The 24,532-nt window shown below is 42.1% G+C and overlaps 1 protein-coding gene across 4 annotated transcripts; it reads right to left on the bottom strand.

The window, feature by feature from the left end:
• Positions 1–334: 334 nt before the first annotated feature.
• On the bottom strand, positions 335–24,532 carry LOC117428569 (perilipin-1). 4 transcript variants are annotated; one of them, XM_034047709.3, is made up of 9 exons: positions 24,450–24,532; positions 23,848–23,906; positions 23,121–23,319; positions 20,712–20,794; positions 20,196–20,460; positions 16,997–17,187; positions 13,422–13,562; positions 12,161–12,397; positions 335–2,451 (listed from the first exon to the last, which is right to left on the bottom strand). In XM_034047709.3, exons 2-9 carry the CDS (start codon positions 23,890–23,892, stop codon positions 2,032–2,034), a joined length of 1,581 nt encoding a protein of 526 aa, XP_033903600.3. In that variant the 5' UTR covers positions 23,893–23,906; positions 24,450–24,532; the 3' UTR covers positions 335–2,031. The 4 variants fall into 4 exon arrangements, with proteins under 4 accessions (XP_033903600.3, XP_033903601.3, XP_033903602.3 ...); XM_034047710.3 differs by lacking the exon at positions 24,450–24,532 and adding an exon at positions 24,254–24,400; XM_034047712.3 differs by lacking the exon at positions 335–2,451 and adding an exon at positions 6,594–6,736.

Raw genomic sequence — 24,532 nt, 5'->3', positions numbered from 1 at the left:
TGACCCTGGAGTTAATGCACTGCTTCGACACTCAAGAGCATTTGAAGGTAGTTTCAATTGAGCCTTTTTTTTGGATTTGTTCATTCAGATTGAACCCAAGTGCTGCTACTGTTTGTTCTTCAGGGGAAAATACCAAAGATGTGAATCATTCGTTCCCAGAGATGTTCAGACACCCTTTGCAAATGGAAAAAAAAAGTATTTTCTTCCAAAAACTGGTAGTTTATTTTGACTGCACGGAATGGAAAACCTAATAAAATTGGCTCCTGAATCTCACATTGCAAGTCTGGCTGGCTTTCATACAAGAAGAAAATAAATAGATAATCCCAAACGAAGACTGATTATAACGTACTTTATTGTTTTATTGAGTAAAATATAGTGTAAGCAAATCGCAAAAGAAACAGAACAATGCAATGCCTTTTAATTTCTGTGAAAGAAACTGCAAAAATACAGACATGTTTACGCCTCATTGCAGGATTAATAACTGTGAATGAGAAAACCAGTTCATATATTTGTTAAAATATCTGATTGTGACTTACAACCCAATGCAGACATAATTATATGTGCACTCGAAAAAAGCTGGTAATTAAAGTGAAAAAAGACCTAAATGAATCCCCTGACAGGAAAATTGTCCGACTCATTTCCAAGCTAATTATAGTAAAAGCAGTTCTCCTTGGTTTTTAAATCTCAGTTGCGGTATAAATCCTTATAGTTTCTGCTGTATTTGTTTACAATCTTTGCTGTCTTTGAGCGGGTTTCATTAACATGGTCTTTCCAAAGCATGAAATAAAATCACAGGAACATATTGCAGCTGTTCACACGATGGTATAAAAATGCAAAAACAATATATACTGTATACTGTGTCTATCACAACATGAATGGCACCTCACGCTCTAGTTCTGATCTGCATACTCTCAACAGAAATTCATGTATAAAACAGAACAAAGCTTGTAAATAGTTTGCTATGTAAACTGCAGACTTTGCTTCCTAAATGATTCTATGCTGTCTGTGTGCAGTGTGTTAGCGAATGAGAGTGTTCGTTTAACTTGCTCAACGCTCAGCTGTCTCATGGAAAGACACAGCAGACATTCTAGAAGTACACATGACTCCACACCTGTCTATGAACTCTTTACAGAAATACATGCTCCTGGCAGACAGACAGATAGGGTTTGCACCTCTGTCTTTGGCATATCTTCAGCTTCCCACTATCCTGCACAAAACGTTCAAAGCCTTCCAAGTCTTACTCCCTGTATTCATTTAGTTTCTTTACCCCATGGTGCATCTTTCTGCACCCAATTCAGTCTCCCACAGCCTCACACCCCATCGTCTCATTTAAACCTGCTGCTGCATTGCGTCAAGCGCACGAAAGCCCAGTTTTCACTAGAAAAGGTATATAAAGTAAAATTGACCTCTAAATGATTCCGGTTTGAATTATTTCTTTTGAGCCACTTTTAGATTCAAGCCATGTGACACAGTGTTAACATACCAGTTCTGTTTTCCCCATGTCGCTGCTCAATGTTTGTATGAACAGCTATTTCTAAAAACTTCTGCATATTCTGACCTCTGCTCTCATGTCACTTGTAAACTAACTCCCTCTTGGTATGGCTCCGGCTGTCCTCTGTTAAAAGGTTACAGTAATCCTCCCACGCCCTTCAAACACTGCACACCAGTCCAGTGTCTGGAAAGAAGAGAGTGGCTCTTTTACTACACTGTGCATCTACAGAACAAAAACCTACAGACACTGCCCCGCAAACACAAACTAGTACAGAGACAGTGTTTTTGCCTAAGCGAACGCAATGGCACTACTTTTCGCCCTTATTATATACTGTAAGAAATGTCACATGACCATCTGGTGTTTAGAACATGGCTGAAAACGTGCAGTTGAAAATAAAAAAAACTTGACATGGAAAGATTATACATGGAGGTGGGTGTTTTTAGCTGGAGGTTAGATATGGGGCTGGCTTTTTCAATGTACCCCTTCCCCACCCTCTCACCCCCAGCCAGCACAGAAACCAAACCCCCTTGTGAAGATAGTCAGTCCTTTTTAACAGTGGAATAGGCGCTGCTGTGGACGGATCGCGTGTAGGTGGAGGTCCTCACTTCCGATTGGGGCTTCTCTCCCTTCTTGCTGCTGCTGCTGGTCTCCCTGTAGGAACCTGACCCCCGAGGGCTGCGGGTGTCGGAATCGGCCCTCGAGCCTCCCAGTAGGATCCTCTGCTGGACTGGGATCTGTTCCAGGACCTTCTGCTGCAGCAGCTTTGAGGTGTCTGAGATGCCGGGCGTCGCGCTGTCCTCTCGCCCGGCCTGGGACTGCCTGCCTGGAGCCAATTTGTTCCCCTGCTCTCCTCCAGTCTCTTCCCTCCTGGCTGTTGGGCTGGCGGAGGGGCTTTCCTTGTCATTGTCTTGGTTTTGACACTCGTCGTCTTCTTTCTCCTTGATGGACAATCCAGGCAGCTGTAGGTTAAACATGAAAACATGTCTGGTATTTAAAATGCAGCCTAGACAGTTGGCAGGTTGACTTGTACTGACTGCCAGCACAAGGACTTGGTGTCTAACCTTTACTATCGCCCCTACGTTACGCTACACTATAGCTTCAGAAGAGCTGTCATGGAAGATGGTGTATTACAGTACACCCTCGCTGTAACAAAGCTGTTGAGGTCCAAGCGTTTTGTTCATCATATCAAGGGGTTTGTTATAGCGAAAGGACAATCAAAAGTTACTGAGATGAGATTGTGAATAAAAGTAGAATTACATGTACCTGATCGTCTCATGTATGCAGTATTCTACCTTTGCAATTAGGTCCAGAGAATATCGAGGACCTCAGTTTAATACAGTATCTTGTTTAAAAGACATCACACTTCATGGATTTAAAGACTCTCAGTTTATGTAGCCAGCAACTGTTACGTATTATTGTGAGCACAATGTTAATTGTGGTGTAATAAAACAAAAACGTTCCAGCACTGTATCTATATTTAACTTCCCCTGGATACTCCTGGCGTCCCATGCCCCCACTGTGCTGACAAGCTGCTAATCAAGCCTGATGCATCACCCGGGGGGGGCCTGATAGGCAGCTTCTGAATGTAGTAAATCTCCACTGTTATTTTCTCTAAAGGGGAGTCTGTTTTTTAAAGAATGAAAATTGAATTTTCCTAGAAAGAGTGGGGATTCCAGCAAACAACTAGGAGACAGCCAGGGGCCCAAAAACCTCAGCAATCTGCACAAGACACGCATACCAATGAACTTGAGCTGACCTTGGTAGAAACCCCAGAACGATCCGTTTCTAACATTTTCTTCTCTAACTCTCGACCTCACAGATCCTTCCTGCTGCTCCCTGTCACAACCAAGGCCCCAGGCACAGACTATCTGACATCAGGCTCGGTGTTTTACAGGTAGCCCGGTGCCAGACCACTTGGAGTCACTCTATCTGTCTGGATATTTCTGTGGATCCTAGCAGGAGCATGGCAGGGGTAGAGGCTGGAGGGGGGTGTGGTTCTATTAAATAACCCCAGGCTTGTTATGAGCCCCAAAGCAGCTTTGTCCGATTCTCTTGACCCCTGCCAGGCTAATGGATCAGTCTGCGGCCATTCCACAGTGGGGGTCCTCTCTGTTATAAACGATTCCAGTGGTGCTGTGTACATCCACTGTCAAACACCTCCACGCTTTCTGAACATACAGGGACCACATCTTTCCTCCTGCTAAACAGCAAGCAGGCATGTGATTAAAATGGAGCTGGATGGTAGCACAGGCTGCAGCTTGGAATGATGTCTCACATGGTAATATTTAATACCATGCTGTAATATTAACCGCGGACTCCTTCACTCTCACCCTAAGGAGTCTGCAGTATTAACTGGATCCGTGGTCTATGATGTTCCTTTCCTTTCCTGTCACTTGTATCCATGTTAGATCCCACCACACAATCATTAAAAGGTGGAGCTCACTCACTGAAGGATTTAATGGGTTTTTATCCTTATAAAAGTGTACTGCAGTAAAGTGCTCCATGGTAAAAGCACTGCAGTAAACTGCTCCATGGTAAACTTAGCAAAGCAACTTGTGGCAATGTAAACTGTGGTGAACATAATGTGCAGTAAAAGAGTGGGAGTGAGCAGCAGCAGCATTTCCAGTGTTAATGAAAAGTAGGATATCATGAAAAAATCTGACATGTCCAGCAAACACAATTCATGTATTCAACTTGTTGCAACACATGCATGTGAGATTGAATTAGCTCCCTGTGGAACTGTTCAAGGCGAGTTTTTTTATTATTTTTTTTTTTTTAAGGTGAGAGTTTTAATCACCACTTTCATCAAAACCCTTAACTACAGCTAGATAAGCTGATAATGTTGTCCTGCTCCCCTTGTCTCGAGGGAGCTCGATTATGTTTAAAGGAAGACAGGTGGTTCTTTCCCTGAGTTTACACCTGGAGCTTGAGGTAAACAAAAAGATTGTCCTGATCTGCCGTCCTGCATCGCTGCCTCTCTGGAGTCCTTTGTTTAAACACATGCAGGCTTTTACAAGCTCCCCCAGGCACTGGCTCCTGCATCTCCCCTTGCAGTTTTAAAGATACACTATCATTCTTTGGAACTGAGAGACAAGAACAGGCTCAGACTAAAAGCACAGGTTCATGCCACCTGGCACAAAAGTCCTGCATTCTGTTTCTGAATTGCAGATTCAGAGGGGGCTGAATTTGATTTTCAAGACCCTTATACATTTTCACAAATCTTAACCTATGGCCGGCTCCTATTCCCCTTTTAGACTGAGTTTGGGTACAATCTTGTAAACTGTTAACTTTATTCAAATATTTAACCTTGATATAGTCTGAGATTATGAAGCCCCTCCATATACGTGCGCACGTAAGGGCATGAAAACCATAAATGCCAGTCGATGTGGAATAGAAATCCACATTCACCCAGGGCTGACGGTGTGTCACACATCTCAAATAATCTATCTCCTTAAGAACATGGAACAGAAGCAACGTGGGGGGAAGGGGGTTTAAACGCGTGGTCTCGTCCACTGACAAAAACAGAATCTCACTGCTGACTTTAAATGAATAAAGCAAACAAATTCACTGCAGCACCAGAGTATTATTACCAACAGATACAGAGAAGAAATAATGTACGCTGCACGACTTCATCAGGTTATCAGCACTAGGAAGCCTGAGCGGATATAATGCTGTTACACTGTGATAGTGCAGCATTATTCGTAATCATGTCTATGGATTATTACATTTGCAAAGCCTTTGATCACAATTAAGATACCCTCTGCATATTTTCAGCTTGTGACAACATCTCTGCTGTTTTATTCAATTGTGGCCAGTGTGTATATCAGGTACAGTTACCAGACCGACTGTTTTCTCTTCATTTTAGAAGCCGAAAGGCAGCTGGATTTGGGTGTGTCCTTGATCCGACCATCCATTTATCATGGAATTGGAAAAACACTGCCAGCTCTTGGCCTTGATACAGCACGCGGCTTTCAGCTTAACAACTGTCTGCCTGAGGTTCAATTAAGGAAAACAAGCTTCAGTAGATGTCTGATGAGGCTTTTACTGTTTCATTTGCCTCATTAAGGGGCCATTAAAACAGCTGGAGCTTAATCCTGTAATATGGCCCCAGTAAATAGATCCTGACGCATTTTAAAAAGACCATTAAGTGCATGTCTCTCTCTGACTGTGATGCACGTTCAGAACTCAGGGACATCTCTGAAATATCAAAAACTGTACTACTAACCCGACCTCCACATTTAAAGACAACAATTCTGGAACAGTCTGATAAAATGAAATAATTCCTCGCGGATCCCAGGGAATTTAAAGCGAGGTAAATCACAACCAGAGTCACAACCCTCTTTTTTAAAATTGCAATTAGTGTTTTCTTTTTTGTTTTTCAGTTACAAGCTAAACAGAAGATTTAGTCACTGACCTTAAAAATGCATCATTATGCTATATAAAAGCAGTATTGTGCTCCATGAACTCGTTGCACATTGTGAAGTAGCCTGTATCGAAACGCTGGCAGGTAATAACATGTATCTAGGTGTGCCTCACTCATGGGTGTGGTGCTGCCTAGGGCGATGTTTTTATAGAGTTTCTGGTAAATATATAATCACGTTTAAAAGGTGTTCTTGCACCTCATTCACCAAGTGAATGTAACGTAATGTCCTGACTTTGCAACGCCTACCACAGGGAACCAGATTAACTTTATAATGAATGAAAGGACAATGAGTGCCTAAACTTTTCCACAGCTGTCTTATAAAACCTACTTTAAATTGGAGTCTGATTTTAATTTAAAAAAAGGAGGACATTAGGAGGAAAGCCTTTTTTTCCCCCAATTCTATTCCTGTTTATTATTGCAGAATTTGTTTTTTCTTACATAACATGGCCTGGGTTCATTCTAGTGCCACGATACCTCATACTGAAATGCTCTCAGGGTTGCCATGGAGACCGTAATAGAATATTCTCACCAGTCAACAGGCTGAGTCAAGAGCAAGGCTATACAACTTCCGTACGGCCAGAGAAATCCGTCAGCTGTTTGAATCGTGGGTCATTAAAACCGTTTTGTGAGCCAGTTGCTTGTGAAGTGAATGAGAAAAAAAAAATACTCAGAGAGATATTCAGAAATGTTTTTTTTATTATTATTATGGGTAACGGTATCCATTAATTCTGAATAAACAAAGACATTACATTATGTTAACTATCACATGATCTTCTCTCTGGTGTTGTGTGGGTGGATGACTAGACTCCTTCAGCCTTGACCTTAAAAGAAATACAGCAGAGAGGCAGTGTCAGCGAGTGAAGCCTGATTACACGTCTGCTAGCAAACACACTAAAAACATAAGACTCACTGTTATTCCAGGTGACTTTAAAAACGGTAAGAAAGCAACAATACAAATAAAATGAAGCCATTTCTATACTACTATTTAGATCATGTAAAATACATCTTTATTCTGTACTGACAACACTACTGGATGTCCACTTTTAAAACAATTATAGCGCCCCCCCCCCCCCCCCCCTAGAAAAAGAAACTGAATTGAACTTTCACCTTCTGTAAGGACATAAAGCATTAGCCATAGCCAGCGGGGGTCTGGAATGCCTAAACTGTAAAACCACAGGTCTAAAGGGCTTTTCCTTTCCTTCAGTCAAATGACCCACAAACTAGCACAGGGTGGAATTCCAGCCTTTTAATAAAAAGCCCAATCTGTGGCCCCCTGCAGAGCCATTCTCACGCCTGGCATTGAGAGAGCCAGGGAGGAGAGCGGTCTACATGCCTGTCCGTCCCCTCCCTCTGCTCTCGAACCGTGATGGAATCTGTTTGGACATTTTCCAATGCCCCCTGTCCACCTTCCCTCCCTTTATCTGGACTGAAACCCTGCCCTGGGGGTGCCTCGTTGTACAAGGAATGCTATTATCATCCTGCTGGTCTGTGGATAGTTCTTTACAAATCTTTTGCTGAAACAGCATTCGCAAGAGGTCAGCTGCCTCTCGGGATAACTAATTAACAAACTAGGCAGCTGTAGTTGTTTTTGCAAATCAGAACTGACTGATAAGGCAAAGGTCATGCATAAAATAACAAGGAGTGTAAAATATTATTTTGGAATAAATAAAGTTGAAGCTGTGTGTGAGTCGGGACAATGACCCTCAGTCCTAATCAATGAATCAATTAGACTAATCAGCTGTTATAATGCATATACAAGCCTAATTAACCTCCAGGGCAGTGCTTTCCCTGGGGCTGTGGCACGGCTGTCTTTCCGTCTTGGGCTCCTATCTCTTGAATAGTCAATACATGACTGTGACGAGGTACCAGTATTGTAAGTGAGAGAGACTGACAGTGCTGGTGTACCAGGAGCTCCCCTATAAGAGGAACTGCATCTTCATCACAGCTGTTGCTTATGCTGTTGTTTTTGTTACACTATAAGGATAGCAGCACCATAATTAAAATCCTAGGGCTAGACATCAGGACATCATTTATAGATCGGTAGCATGTCTAGGATTGCAATGCACTGATCAGTACAAATTAAATGTGGCCCTTTACATCTTTACTACAGTAATGTTGGCTGCAAAGGGATATAATTCTGATGAAAAAATCTACTCTTGCCTGAAATCTCTGTAAAAGGAATGTTTCAGAATTGCTTTTTTAAAATTACTCTCAATAACTATAAAGGACTGCAGTTAGCAAGGCTTACATTTGTGGTTCTGATTCAAGAACAGGCTTTACAAACTAAAACCAAAGGAAAGTACAAACTCAAACCCAACGCACATGTTTTTTTTTACTAATCCGGTCAACATCCATCCAAAAACAAATGTGCAATAAGTATATATCATTTCCAATTACACACACTGTTTTACCAGACACCCCCTATATTTATAACATAAAAACACAGACACACTTATACTTCCTTTAGGCAACACCCACTTACAGCTCTATGCACGCTCACTGCCTCGTGCCAAATCTCATTACAAGTTCTTATGCCAAATGATGTGCTGAAGGAACTGAAGTGTTCACTGCATTGTGGTGCTCAGTTATTTAACTACACCCCAAAACATGCTCATACCTGGCTGAGACATACGAATCCATTTCAAATGAACATGTCAAACTATTATTGATTAACCAGTAATCTCCTAAACATAGCTTAATAATCGTCCACACAGATTTTCAGTACAGACAAGCAGCCTTTAAAGCAGCTTGCGTTCACTAAAATACTAGCTGACATACATCTCTACTATATCAGTTCATTTTGGTTTTAGGTTCACCTCATTTCTAGATCAAAGGATGACCCACAACATTGACCCCACTGTCTGTGTGCTGATCCGACTCTAACGGTTTGCCTTGGATAGCATGTGTATTTCACTGCCCTCCCACTCCCTTTAGTGCAGCTTCAGTGAGGAGCTAGCGCTTTCAATTAATAGCAGCAGGGTTCTGCTTGGTTTTCTTGGCTAATGGTTAAACATCAGCCCATGTGTGACGAGCACACCATGGAATTAACTATTGCATATAATTATTATTTACAAGAGTCTCACTTGTTGTTTCCCCCCTGTTAACAAGGAACTTGTAAAGATTTAAGGCTCCAGATTGTTATTAGCACAAGCAATTAGGAGGCTGTGTGATCCAGTGGTTAAAGAAAAGGGCCTGTGACCAGGAGGTCCCCGGTTCAAATCCAGGCTCACTCACTGACTCATTGTGTGACCCTGAGCAAGTCACTTAACCTCCTTGTGCTCCGTCTTTCAGGTGAGACGTTGTTGTAAGTGACTCTGCAGCTGATGCATAGTTCACACACCCTAGTCTCTGTAAGTCGCCTTGGATAAAGGCAACTGCTAAATAAACTAATAATATTTTTTTTTAGAAAGGAAACAAAGCATATTTAGGCTTGAAAGTATTGTTGAGTTGTTTTCTTATTTATTTAGTAGAAATGATGATGTGGGGTAAATAGAGAACCTGCCTATAATACATATGAAATAGACCATTTTCGTTTTGTTGTTTTAAGTTTAGTTATTATTTAGGATCCCTTTCCTAAACACAAGGAGTGCAAGCCTTTCCTCTGTATATACTATACATATATAACCCTAACCCTAAACACAAGGACTGCAAGCCTTTCCTCTGAATATACTATACATATATAACCCTAACCCTAAACACAAGGAGTGCAAGCCTTTCCTCTGTATATACTATACATATATAACCCTAACCCTAAACACAAGGACTGCAAGCCTTTCCTCTGAATATACTATACATATATAACCCTAACCCTAAACACAAGGACTGCAAGCCTTTCCTCTGAATATACTATACATATATAACCCTAACCCTAAACACAAGGAGTGCAAGCCTTTCCTCTGAATATACTATACATATATAACCCTAACCCTAGACACAAGGACTGCAAGCCTTTCCTCTGAATGTACACAGGATCTCTTCAACAGTGCCCTTCAGATTCTATTCCATTCCCTGTGTTCAGAGTGCACACTTTGTTATGACAAGTCCACATGCTTCCTGTGTTCAGAGTGCACACTTTGTTATGACAAGTCCACATGCTTCCTGTGTTCAGAGTGCACACTTTGTTATGACAAGTCCACATGCTTTCTCATGAGGACAGTGTTGTTATGAGGTATATTATTATGCAGGCAATGGTTAGCACTGCGAGGTCAGCCTTTTGCTTGGCTGACCTGTCAGAAACTCAAAGGGATTCATACGGAATCAGTTCTTGAAAATCAAAGAGAACCGTTAGGCCCTGCTTAGTCTTCATGTATCACATCCTAGCCTTGTGTTTAATGTATTATGCCTGTATTTAATGTGTTTGCATTGTTTTTACTGTTTGTATTTAATGTGCTATGCCCTGTATCTCACTGTATTTAATGTATTATGCATTGTTCCTCACTATCTAGTATTTCGTGATGGTGGTCCACTATGAAAGGCGCTATATAAAATAAAGATCGATTGAAATATTGATCTATTAGTCCCTGAGCTGAATCTACACGCAGCACAGGCCAGTCTGGTAGCACACCGCTAACTGGACAGAAGAGCGCAGGGTCATTTCATGAGTAACAAGGCAAGGTAGAGATGGGATTCTACAAGGTAGAGCCGGGATTCGGGGGGAGAAATGGGAGAAAAATATTGCAGACATACGTGATTTGTCAGGGACTTCAAATCTATATTGAGTGTTCCTTTGCTTACAATCTATACTGAGTGTTCCGTTGCTTACAATCTATATTGAGTGTTCCGTTGCTTACAATCTATATTGAGTGTTCCGTTGCTTACAATCTATATTGAGTGTTCCGTTGCTTACAATCTATATTGAGTGTTCCATTGCTTACAATCTATATTGAGTGTTCCGTTGCTTACAATCTATATTGAGTGTTCCGTTGCTTACAATCTATATTGAGTGTTCCGTTGCTTACAATCTATATTGTGAGTGTTCCGTTGCTTAAAAGCAGTATAGCGGTCTTCAAAATGTAACCCTTTCTAAAACACAAAATAATGATTCCTGAGTTCTTTACAAACTGAAGCACATCTACATATTGACATGATTAGTCTGGGCTTCATATAGGGCATTAATTGATGAGGAGAATCACCAAAATACCATAAAAATGAATGAAAAATTACAGTATTTAAAAGCCAGGTTTGCATTGTCTTTGTAAAAGTGGAAACTACTGTACTCGACGATATGGCATACAGTGTAAGACACAAAAAGGAACTGAAAATGTGTATTTTGATATTTTTGTTATCACCGCAATAGAGAGTGAACAGCACTTGGGTGCAATGTGTGTTTTCTATGTTCAATGTGAAGTGTTCTATTTATCAGAGCTTGGACAAGGTAACGGCTCATTAGCCTTCATTCCCCTGGGCTCCTAGAAAATCACTCATTTAGGTCATCAATGGTCTGAGACCATAGAGGTGCCTAGATGAGATCAGGCAGCATTTGCTGCATTGGAATAACACACACACACACAAATGTCATGTATTCTGCAGTTTTAGTGTAGAAAAGGAAATGACAGGGACATGCCAAGTATTACTGGCCCCATATTATAGCCTGTGTCATTCATTTTTTTTAATATAATGCATGTGACTGAAAAGCCTGGAAGCCTGTACTCTTTGGCTATAAAAGGAGGGTTGAAGTTTTGTTAAGAAAAGATTAATTTAAAATGTTCCTGAGCTAAATGAACTCTACTGTTTCTCGCTCCCATAAAAGATCATGATGCAATCAGGACTTCTCAGTTAAACACATTGTCCAAGGTAATGCTGGTTTAAGCTCAGGGCAAAATATCACTGAAATCTGTTACACTATTTTGTTTTTTATTATTATAACTGGCCAGCCAGCCTAATTGTGCAGGATGTTGATTCGTCCAGCACTAAATGCTCTGGGAGCACTTTCAATAGCATAGCTGTTGTAATGAGAATAATATTTCAATTGTCTCACTGGGGGACTGAATTGCAACTTTGCAATTCCATAATTACTGTAAGGCTGGGGTTAAGGTTTGGGGTAAAATGAATTGGATTTAAGAGATTTAGATTAGTGTAGGATTATGTGTAGCTGTTCCTGGATTCACGTACATAGAAGATCTGACAAAGTGACAAAATGCTCTAATACGGTACGATATGTCAGGCAACACATTGCTAAGAAAAGCACAATACAGTACAAAGTGCATGTCCGTGAATAGGTGAAACATTATTGTGAAGGTACTTACTAGGATATAGTAGGACAAGTTCTTCACAACCTGGTCCCTGAGTGTGCTCAGGGTTTCTCCCAGTGAAGACGCCCTGTCCTTGACCAGAGAGACTGCCTGACTGGGGGTGATTTGTCTCAGATCCCCCACCATCTTCCATAATGTTGCAGGCATGCCTTCCACGCTGGAGATCACAGACACATAGGCGCTCTGCAGCTGCTGTCCTAGATTGGTAACCACGCTTAGAGCCTCACTGCTCTAAAAAATAGATTGGAATGTATTTAAACGATTTGAAAATCAGGTATCAGAAAAAAGTGTAAATAAAGGACTTGCAACCGGTTGATTAAAATCATCATGTCGTGTGCAATCGGATGATTAAAATCATCATGTCGTGTGCAATCGGATGATTAAAATCATCATGTCGTGTGCAATCGGATGATTAAAATCATCATGTCGTGTGCAATCGGATGATTAAAATCATCATGTCGTGTGCAATCGGATGATTAAAATCATCATGTCGTGTGCAATCGGATGATTAAAATCATCATGTCGTGTGCAATCGGATGATTAAAATCATCATGTCGTGTGCAATCGGATGATTAAAATCATCATGTCGTGTGCAATCGGATGATTAAAATCATCATGTCGTGCGCAATCGGATGTTCAAATGATCCGTTTTAAATGACCGGTTTTACTAAATATTGCATCTTTCTTTCTTTCTTTCTTTCTTTCTTTCTTTCTTCTAACAAGGATGAGAAACTTTGTTTTGTTTTGTGTAAATCCACTGACCTTTTTGTGATTTACATGTTCTTGTTATGCTGTGGAGGAATGTCTACTGAATGCTAAGAATGCAGTGATTACATTTTATTGGAATACCACACAAAGGCAAATAAAGAGGTCGCATTAGGCACCCTTCAAATCACCTTGTACTGCAAGTCTGGCATCGCAATACTTAACCCTTCCCGTTCCAACGCCGCAGTGCCTGCATTCCTGACCATCTTTATTTCACATTTGGGGGAAATCTGGGGGAAGTTTTGCAAGTACGGTGTGCTGGATAACCCATGATGGAGGTTCCGGAACAATCAAAGTGTACAATACTAAAAGCAAACATACACTAAAATAACACTGATGAATACGACCCATATTGCAGAACCGTTCTGGAGAATTTACTCCCAAAAAAACATTGCTGATATAATATTGATTCTAGCGTTTTCTGTGCAGGTGTGATGGAAGCATGTTGTTTGAGCAGCGCTATTCACCAGCTCTCCCCTGTATTCTTTACCTCCAGCGGCTCTCCCTCTTTCTTCCTCTGGTCCTTGGTACTCTGCCCTCCCTGCCAGCTCCACAGCAACCCCGACACCGAGCTCTGGGCACTCTGCAGAATGCTGCCTGCCACCTCCAGGTTTTTCAGGGCTAAACCAGTCTGCAGAGAACAAATGATACTGTAATCAGTTCTTGTAAGAGAAAGAACACATACTGCACAGTCAGATGTACACATTTTTACGTTACAGGTCCCACAACACAAATTTGAAAACTGGCTCTGTGTGTGGACCAGCCCTAACCCTGGCTCTAATTGGAGGGCATTACCTTGCCTACGACTTGGGCTCCTACCTTCCCTACATGATGAACTACCGGGTAGCAAAGACCCCTGAGCAGGTGCTTCAAATAGACGACTCCCTGCTCTGCTTGCCAGAGATGGAAAGCCCTCTATACTTAGTGAGATCGGTCAACACTCACCTAGTACATGGTAAGTTGCCCAGAAACGCTGTGTGCTTTTTACTGTAATCTCCCTTTGTTTCTGTTTCCAGACTGTATGCATAAATAAATATTAAGCGCAGCCCCCACGAGCCAGGGTACAACATCACCTGCCATCTAACTGGGACACCAGTGCCAGGTTCTCATGCATTAACCACAAAAGCACTATCACTGCTCGCAAGTGATCGCGTTTGACAACTGACGTCAAGCCCTTTCATCTCAAGGACTCACACCTGACCTTCAGTATTGAGTTCCCACCATTCAACAATGGTGGTGACAGAAAAGCAGTGACTAATCACCACGCACAAATAGTCTTTCTTGCAAAGCAGATTAACTAAATATTTTAAAATGGCTTGATTAACTTTGTGAGCAGAAGTTTGGATACAACTGAGCTTGCGATGAAAGGCTACACTATATTTTTCTCAAAGTGGATAAGTGTTTTTCTGCATCTCTACAGTAAGCTTTGGGTCAGGGACTTTAGAAAGTTAGTTGGAGTATTGTTTTTGCCAAGGTCTTTAGTTTTAGATAGAGGTATTGTATGCAGCTGAATGCTATTCCTAAATTAGTACAAGCTCAGTCAATTCAACTGGACTACACTGCATAACTACACTTTGTCAGCATAAAGATCTCTCTCTCTCTCTCTTTAAATGCAGCATGTCTTTGTGTATTCAGAAGGCAATATGAAACACTGCACTGTAGAATATCAGTTTATTCTCAACACCTACATCATCCAATGTATGCAATCCACTGTATTCAAGAGTTTGACAGTTCTGTCAGGTTTTGTAGGAAAAAAGTACTGAAAAAAAAGCCATGTTGCAGGAACATTGCTACTTTGAGGAACAACGTGCTGTTTCCCCAGAAGCTGAATGTTTGTTACACAGATTGACACCATAATAACCAGTATAAATAACCATTAGGATGCAGCCCTTCAGGGATCTGACTCTATAACAGCTTGCTGGCTTGCCCCATCATTGACCTCATCTGAGACAAAAAAAACTGGAACCCTGGAATCTCAGTAAAAGTGCTAAATTCAATAACACCTTCTCTATTTAGTGGTCCTGCACTTGTCAGATTGCATATATCTGGCGGGTAGACAGCTGTTGAATTTCAAAGATGTGTTGGTTAAGAGATAAAGCAGCCCTAGACCTGTTACATATTCCCTAAGCAACCGAACAAATACACTGAGAAGGTCAGCACAACATCCTCATCCAGCAGGCACTTCCATGCCATTAGCTACCAAACCCCCTCCCCTAATTTCAGTCATTTGCCTTTAACAGCTTGTCCCATGACAGTGTTTTGGAGACACTCATGCCCTAAGCTAATTGCATTAGTTCAACCAAGGATGCCATCCGACTGTTCGACAGACAGAGACAGGAAAGGACTCATTTCCAATGGCTGTGCTCCACACTGCTCCCAAGGACATACCGTACTGCATAACATCAGCATGATCCATAAACACTCCATTGTGCACAATGTTGACCATAGGCTTTCTATGTACAGTAATTCCATTTTTTTTAAAACAGAAGCACAAAGTTTAGTGTGAGCCGTCCATTCACAATCAGAGAGCCTAGGAAAGCTGTACATGACACAAGTCCAAACAAAATGAAAAGGACTATCCAGGGAGCTGAGAGATGGCCAGTTCAGGCAGTGTGGAGAACAGTACAACACTTATACACAGCCTGGTTAAACACACACCATTTCCTCTGGTTGCTCTGTGGGGGCCTCCGGCTGCCTGCCTCAGCTACTGATCATGTGAAGCACTGTGTTCATGCCATCCACTGTACTGGACATGCTGTCAAATAAATATGTGGGAGACCTCTCTTCTTACAAGGGGGGAGGATGGGGTCACCTTTGTACATGAATGTTTGTGCTTTTTGTCTAATAATAAGCGATATTGTTGTTGTAGGGACTGAGCTGATTCTTGGCACTAGAAACGGAACTGAATACAGCCTATTGTAGTTATGGTTCAGCTGTGCTCCACTCCATTCCAAACAAGAAGCCCTATTCACAAGTATCATATGAAATATACCACAGTAAAACTTGGCATTGCAAAACTGTGAATGCAAGCTGTGGTGAAAATGTTTAGACATTTGCATTATGATACAACAGCGTGCTATTTAAGGCCTGAGTTCAGAAGTACAAGACAGATTTTCCCGTTTCTTCTGCCTCTTCCAATAGCCTTGTGCACAAGCACATGTGCTTATCTGGTATACAGACGCAACCCACTCACCAACCTGTGTGCATGCTTCTACGGTATGGTTTCTATTACTCTCTCCTACATAGCTCCCTTTATTCTCCATGTGCTGCTTTTCCATTCACACCATCTCTGTCTCCAGTGCCTGCCAGGAAACCATCAGCTGGTATGGGGCGGCTATAGAGTTGCTTCCACGTTGCTTTAATTAACAGCTAAGCGTGCATCTTAACATCCCAGGTCAGTGCAGCAGCCGGGAATCAATACACTGTACAGCTGCCCTGTAGCTCATGAAGCATCCTGACAGGCAGGAGAGCATAAAGGAACGAGCCTTGAGAATGTAAACAACGGGTCTCTGCTCAAACGCGTGATGTAGATTGTATTACTATGGTGACAGAGACACAATGCCAGGGCTGGCACGAATGTGTTTATCTCTCCTCCACAGCCAGTCTGGTGTGTCGGGTTCTCTTATTCCCTCACGGAGGACAAGACAACTTTAATCTGACATCACAGATGATTAAAAACATGAAAGAAGCTCAGACTATCTGATTCAAGGAGAAAAGCACCACATCTAACTGCCTTTCACAGATAGGAACTCACACTGGTGCCCTGATAATAACAGGAGCTGGCACATGACACTGGTGGTATGTGTTGGTTTTCATTTGATACACACTGCTGTAGTTTGTAAGCTACAGTACACTACACTAAACATAGTCACGGATGCTTATTCAGTCTACGACCAGGTGAGGAATGATAGGAAAAAACAGCAGCATGTGGTTAAACTGCAACTACATTTCACCTGTAATGTATTCTTACTCTTTCAGCAGGGTTATTGGTGCACTTGTCTGTGCTTTTGTGGTTCCCACCCTATAAGATAAGCAGTATTTTACTCAGCATCTCGTGCGACCTACCAAGGGGGATACGCCGGGTATCCACATGACCAGCTCCTGTCCCTGCGTCCTGGTCTGGTGCAGTTTATTAGCGGTCTGCTCGTAGGCACGTCTGCACACAGTGCTGGCCAGGGTCCCCAGCCTCCTGTAGCTGTTCAGCTTAGAGACAGGCTTCGCGACATCCAACCCCTGGCTCTTGCATGCATCCTTGGCTGTGTAAAAGAAAAACAGAATGTTTTCCAGTGTTTCCTGTCAGCTGGGACATTCCAGGACCCTTTTACAGCACGTCTATCCCATTTTTATCCTTCATTGCTTTGCTATGTCGAGGACAGCACACAATTGCATTGCAGAATAACTTGCAAGATGCTACTGGCTACAAAGTAGGGCCCCTCTACGTGACTGCACTGCGTACCCGCTCCGTTCTTCAAAAGGTGACACGCAGGAGCTGGTTAGGGATGTCTATCCATCCACAGAAACTACTGTAGTACTGTAAACAATCCTAGGCCTTGCACAGCATTCACAGCAAACTGCAAGCCTGTGAGGTTCCCCATGCTCATGCTGCAGCTTCAGAAACATGTGCACTGGATTTAATTACATATAGGAAGGAGATGAAGTGTCCTAGGAAGAAGCTATACTTAATGACTTGGTTTGGGGCTGGGGTTCGTGTTAGGGTTGGGGTTAGAGTTAGTCTATTCATGTGGGCAGATTCTATCCAGCTGGGCAGGTCGATACCTAAATGAAAAAGCTCTCCTTGTTAATAATGTGCTCATCCGTATGGCACATCAAGTTCTCAGTGCAGCAGCCCTCTACTTTATTTAGCTTGCTGTTGTGCAAAACACCAGCTTTACATGCCACCTTTAGTAATGGAGCTAATGAACCGTGCTCCCAAACTGGGTGCAGTTCATTTCCTGTTCACTTCTACGATGGGGAGAGCTGATGTTTTCTTCAAAGCAACGATTAGGGGTCCCTTCCCTTTCCCATGTGCCAGTGCACAGGCATGTTGTACACAAAGCCTTGCTTGTTTGCATGTCGGTGGCTCAGCTCACTGCTAACTTTGGGTACAGCCCTGGAAGTCTTAGAGAGGTCAAGGGGCAGCTCTAGGAGGCTGGTCTACACTCAGGAAAGCAGGAAATCCATTTCAAAGCTCTGCTCCAAACCAACTGATTATGAGCACCAGCACCTCTCTACTAGTAAAAAGAAAGTCTGGTTTATTCCCAGCGGATACTCCAAGTCACTGTTTATTTATAAAAGTGTCACGACTAACCAGATTGCTTTGTGAATGCATTTGCTTTTCATTCAACAGAAAGCAATCTGCTGTTTTCAAATGATATGCATGTTAAAGCTGCAGTTCTTTGTCAAGTTTTAATAGCAGGTAGGAATTGATGCATCGTTGCAAAGCCCTTCTCACCTTTCAAAATATGTTTGTGTTTGTTCACAGAAATGAAGTCATTTCAAAAGGTATTTTGTTTGTTTTCCATAACCCTTCCCAGATGTTTGAGCTAAATTGCTCAATGTAATGAATGTTTATTCGAAAGGTACCCATGTGTGTTTATGTCTTCGCAATCAGCTCAGTTTCTAAGCAGCACTGAAGGTTGTGTGTCCAGTCAGGTGGATTGCGCATGTTGTGTAAGATATGAACTAGAAGATCACGGATGTATCTATACTTCATGTATCACTCCTCTATGTCTCCACAGCCATGGGACAGAACAGATGGCAGGCTTGTTTCTATTTTTAGGGTTGTGTATACCGCATAATTCTGGTCTAAACTTTTGAAGTTTTCAAATTTAGAAACCTCATTTACAATTTGAATTTTAAAACTTGGAGTAAAAATTTGAAATGTGGAAATTAATTATGCAACAACAAAATGTAAATGACAATAAACCAGAGCTTAATTGTTAAGCTTGACTTTAAAAATAACTTTTCAAAGGGTTTCATGCACTGAATGACATTAGATTTGAAAAACAGCCCCCCTTTAAAATAACATGCGAAGACTGATATTGAATGAATCCTTCCCTGTTAGCTGTTAAATATCAGTTTTTGCTGGGTTTTTTTTGCCTGCTTTAAAAACATATGCACAGCTTCTTTATGGACTTTTTGATTTAAAACACACAATTTCAGACTAAACGACTTAGTGGATATAACCAAGAAGTGGAAGCATATATTCTCATGCATTGTCATGTGTAGTGATAAACTGCCCTCTAGTGCTGACATGCCATATTACAACAAAACCAAAGAAACAAGCTGGCTGTGGCTTTTATTGTTTATCTGATTGTGGAGATTATGACTGGTTGCTAGATTGTCTTATCTGCGATCCCATAAGTCACACCAGACATCTTTCACTATTATCTGAATGCCTGTGAATAGCTTTATCATTGTCAGGGCTCCAAACAAAACACAAATACAAAGTAGAGCCAGCTGGGGGCAGGATTGTGTTAACGTTTACACAATCGTTACTGCTGGTGGAGCTGTGGCACAGAGCACACAACACGACCAACAGCCCATGACACAGAAAGTGCTTTATATTAAGCAAAGCAGATTCGCCCCAGCAGATACCTCGGCATGGTCTCACAGCTTTCAAACTGGATGCCCTGACTGCTATAGCAACAAGCTCATCTGCACCTCTTTGATTTATATATTTATTGGCATGCAACAACAGAAGAAAACCAACACATAATGTGGTTTCACCGCGGCCTTTCGAAAAGAAAAATAAAGGAACAGAAAGTCGCTTTATTTTGTAGCTGTTGCTGTTCTTGCTGAATTTCTGTTGATTACAGGTCTGATCCACATACTGTAAGCGTGGAAGGAGTTTGAATGGACTTTGCTGCCCAGTGTCCAACATATTGGACATTGAGAACATAGTCATTAAATAGGTATGGGAACATACCCAGTGCAGTAAAGGGTTAACTTCATGTTACAGGAAGCCTTGTGTTTACTCCTACACTCAATGTGCAGTAAAGGGTTAACTTCATGTTACAGGAAGCCTTGTGTTCGCTCCTACACTCAATGTGCAGTAAAGGGTTAACTTCATGTTACAGGAAGCCTTGTGTTCGCTCCTACACTCAATGTGCAGTAAAGGGTTAACTTCATGTTACAGGAAGCCTTGTGTTCGCTCCTACACTCAATGTGCAGTAAAGGGTTAACTTCATGTTACAGAAAGCCTTGTGTTCGCTCCCACACTCCATGCAGTACCAGCACGCTGTCAGGTTTTGTTTCCCATTACCTTGTTCCTCCTGTGACTCCGGCAGGATGTAGTTGACCAGCTTTTCGGTGGTGGTTAGAGCAGAGTCCATTCCCTCCGCGGCCAGCTTTGCCGGCCTGGTGTTGAGAATGTAGTCGATGGTGCCCGTCACCATGTTCGCTGTCTGCTCATAGCCGCTCGCTGCCAGGTGGAGCGCCCGGTCAGAGGTGCTGGCGATAGGGCTGGTGATGCCATTCTTCGCCGTTGTAACTGTGTTCGTAACCACCTGTGCAATACCCGAGGCAAGCTGCGTGAAATAAAAAAAACACAAACACAAACCGCACCAAGGCAGCTGTTTAATGAACTCCCCTTTATAAAGATGAAAGTACAGTACTTGAAAGTGGTCCACAGTGGAAATGAATAATCTATATTATGTTATCAATGGGTTTCTTTTAGCAGCACTGCAGGTTCCTGATTGAGTGGTTGCAGTTCTGGATGATTTCTCTTCACTGTGCTCTGGGTGGGGAGCTGTGGTGTACACTACAGTATAGCACTTACCTTCTCAGGAGGGTACTGCAGTGCTGGGATCTTGTCCTCCAAGCGATCCAGTCCTTTACAGGCAAGGTTATTGACAGCTATGACTGGACACAGAAGAGCAACACAGTTACGCTGGAGAAAACACACTTCAACTCTTTTATGGATGACATATTGAAACTAGCAGGAAAAAAGTACCGTAGGTTCAGACACATAAGAAATATATTTAATTTTCATGGGGAAACAATTGCATTCTCATATGAGGTCGTCGTGCATTTGGGTCTAGGGACAGGGTTCGGGTTCGGGTTGTATCGTGCAAAAAGATCTGCACATTAAGTACATTGTAACTATGCAATATAACATTTTAGTTTCGAGTAAGTACACGAGCATTTACTAAGTAACTATTATGTAAATACACAGTAATTAGAGACACTTAATGTAAAGTGTTACCAAATAAACTACCCAGGAAAGCTAAAAGCAATGAAAATATCCGTAACTGACAACACTGGCAACAGGAGGGTTTGTTTTTCCAGTTTCAACTCAGACAAAATCCCAAGGGTAGAATGACCTAACCAGAGTCATGCAACGGTCCTACTGTGCAAAATCCCAAGGGTAGAATGACCTAACCAGAGTCATGCAACGGTCCTACTGTGCAAAATCCCAAGGGTAGAATGACCTAACCAGAGTCATGCAACTGTCCTACTGTGTAAAATCTTCCAGCTACTGTGTACAGTATCGCCACAGGAACCTGAAACAAACTGGTCGATCTTTTGTAAACGGATTACTTTCACATGACAGCAGACCAAAGTCTCTCCATCAGAGTCAATAAGAAATGCCAGGCAATCATTTCTGCCGATTTTGCCAACAGTCAGCAACATTCCATGCCAAAACTAAATGAGTTGGCTTGGATTCCTCAGAATCAGGGATTGTTTTTTTTTTCTTTTTTAAACATCACAAATAAATTGGCTGCCAGAGGAGAATATGACAGACATTTACATCAATGAAGTTTGACTATTGATTCATATCTGTTTTTAATCAAACGCCAGGTCTTCAAAGCTTGTGTACCACATTCCTGTGTTGAAAGGCACAGTACAATCGCCCAGGAATTGGGAAATACTTTCCTCATCTGGACAACAGGTCAGCACTCTGAGTACCATGTCTGTATGTATAGTGTGATCACCACTCTGAATACCATGCCTGTATGTATAGTGTGATCACCACTCTGAATACCATGCCTGTATGTATAGTGTGATCACCACTCTGAGTACCATGCCTGTATGTATAGTGTGATCACCACTCTGAGTGCCATGTCTGTATGTATAGTGTGATCACCACTCTGAGTACCATGCCTGTCTGTATGGTGCAGAAGCACGCTAGACATCATGTCTCACTGCCCTACACTGTGCAGTATGGTACTGTATGCCTGTGCTAAAAGACGCAGATTGTATTTTGGTATTAAACTGAGTGCTTGTGAATGGAAAGGTGAAGGACAGAAAGCTCAGTTAACTCTCACAGGAGACCTTCTGAGAGTTAAACATTCCTGGCACAGCGGTTACATTAAAGATTCCAATTCCTTTTATTCTCTGATGTCAACAGGTTTACAGTTAATCGCTTAAAGAAACCTCCCCAGAGAGCTACACAATGGCTCTGCCCAGACCAGGATTGCCAGCTGCACACTCCAAACCTTGAACTCAAATCTGCAGAAAGTGAATCCAAGTTTCAATCACAGGCAACTGCTGTATAACTCTGCTGCCATGTCTAGACATGGCTTATTAACGTGCCAAATCAGAAACAAGACAAGCAAAAGTCTCTTCATTGTGCAACATCACAGAGAGAGTTGGTAAACTGATGTAGGCAAAAGGGCAGGTGAAGCAATAGCAGTGGGTTCTCGCTCCAACAAAAGAAGAATTTCTCTATAGTAGGACTGCAGGTTATGTGTGGCTATTAGAAAGGCTGAGCTGTGACATGCAGTTTGACTCTACATTTAATCTGCCACTTTATAATATGTACCCTACTTCTATTAATTGGATCTTAACTGAGCAAACAGTGCCACCGGTGGACAAATTGTGTAACTGCAGTTTTCTCTTATTTAGTTTTTTTAAACTTGACAAACTGTAGCTAGGATCCTAAGGGAGAAGTCACATTAGCTGCCAGCAATGTCTGGGGGGGGGGGGGTTAAATACAGGGATCTTTATTGTCTATCTCTTTTATTCTGTAGCGACAGCATGTGTTCTGTGAATGATGGCCTGCTCAAGCTTTCAGAACTGTGGGGTTAGATGTCTCTGTGAGCCACACACACACACACACACACACACACACACACACACACACACACACACACACACACACACACACACACACACACACACACTAACACACACCTAAGTGAACGCTGGCTTTTGAACTTGACCTACAGTGCTGCGCCGGACTTACTCTGAGGCTCCAGCCTGTGGAGGGCGGGCTGCATGCTCCACACGGCGAGGCTGGTGGCAGTCTTGGCTCCCTTCTCGTACACTTCACAGACGGTGCAGACGATGGGGTGGGTCTGCTTGGTGCTCGAGTAGGTCTTCTGGATGAGGCTGTATGTGGAGCTCACCACTGGGAGTTCAAAGAGCCTCCCGAACACATTCATCTTCACAGGACACAAATACAAACTTACAAGAAACTCAAGAGTTGAAGCCACAGTTGGGGTTTTATACACCCCACCTGCATTACACAACCTCTTCTTTATAGCTGTGATCCCGGGATCACACGGATACGGGGCTCATGCAATCCAGCATGGCTGCCAGGGCTGTCACAGGCTTTAACAAATCATGCTTATCCCTGACTGCCTAAACCAAGTGGAGAAACATTTCCGCTCGGAATTCAACTGCCAATCAAGGAAGTACTAGGCACTTGCCAAATGAAGACATCCGCCTTAATGTTGTCTTGTTGATTTGAGTTTGATAAGAATTTATAATCTGAAGTACATTTCAGAGGATTGCAATAATCTAAATCAATATGTTCATACCAATGCAAAGATGTGCTCTATCCTATCTTCAAAGAGATGAACTAAAAATAAACAACTTAAAAGACTGTACAGCAACTGCTTCTACATACAACAATGTTGTTTATGGCTGGTCCCAACTGAAAACATAATAATAATAATAATAATATTTACCTGGCTGTTATCCTTTTGGACAGGTGATGTTCTCTCTGTGGCCATGGTGACACGTTAATCTAAAAGAATAAACAGCAGATGAGACAGTTTTCCTTGCGTCACTCAGTAGAGGATTTGCTCCTGCAGTGTGCAAGCATGTCTCACGCTGTTCTTCAGTAGCAGTGGAGGAAGAAATCACTACCTGCTGATCTGTACTAAGCAAACTGAACCCAATCGGAAAACACGGAATACATAAACAGAACGATGCAGTTCAGACTGAAAAAAAAAACACACACACACACACACACCACACAGATATTACAGGAAAACATTACCAAAGAAGTAATCATTTCAAGAAAAAAAAAACAGTACCAAATTGAAAAGTATGGACAGGTGCACTGCATCGTTACCATCAAAGTATAATTACCTTTGGTAACCAAGGAAACTTCTAATTCAGTCCTTGCAAAAGATTTCAACCCAACAACATTGTAGAATAAGTCTCAAACTACACAGCTACACAATTCAGATTCCAGACAATATGAATTCTGTTGTAATCAATGTACCACAGAAGAAATAATAATAATAATAATAATAATACAAGTATGGAAAATGTGAATAATTACACAAGTACAGCAGCCCCTTGCAACGCTCTCCAGCTGTGTTCTGATATTCCCTCCTTGGAGCAGACTGACACACAGCAACTAGA

This window comes from Acipenser ruthenus, chromosome 21 (genome assembly GCF_902713425.1).
Source record: "Acipenser ruthenus chromosome 21, fAciRut3.2 maternal haplotype, whole genome shotgun sequence".
In the NCBI taxonomy this organism is placed as follows: domain Eukaryota; kingdom Metazoa; phylum Chordata; class Actinopteri; order Acipenseriformes; family Acipenseridae; genus Acipenser; species Acipenser ruthenus.
This window is presented reverse-complemented; position numbering and strand designations above follow the sequence as displayed.

Bases quoted from the DNA above. Each gene is read 5' to 3' on its own strand.
- LOC117428569 (XM_034047709.3), bottom strand. From the start codon at position 23,892: ATGGCCACAGAGAGAACATCACCTGTCCAAAAGGATAACAGCCAG. The intron at 23,320-23,847 runs GTAAATATTATT...TGTCCTGTGAAG, and splicing joins TCCAAAAGGATAACAGCCAG to ATGAATGTGTTCGGGAGGCT. The intron at 17,188-20,195 runs GTAATGGGAAAC...TCTTTTACACAG, and splicing joins GGAGTCACAGGAGGAACAAG to CCAAGGATGCATGCAAGAGC.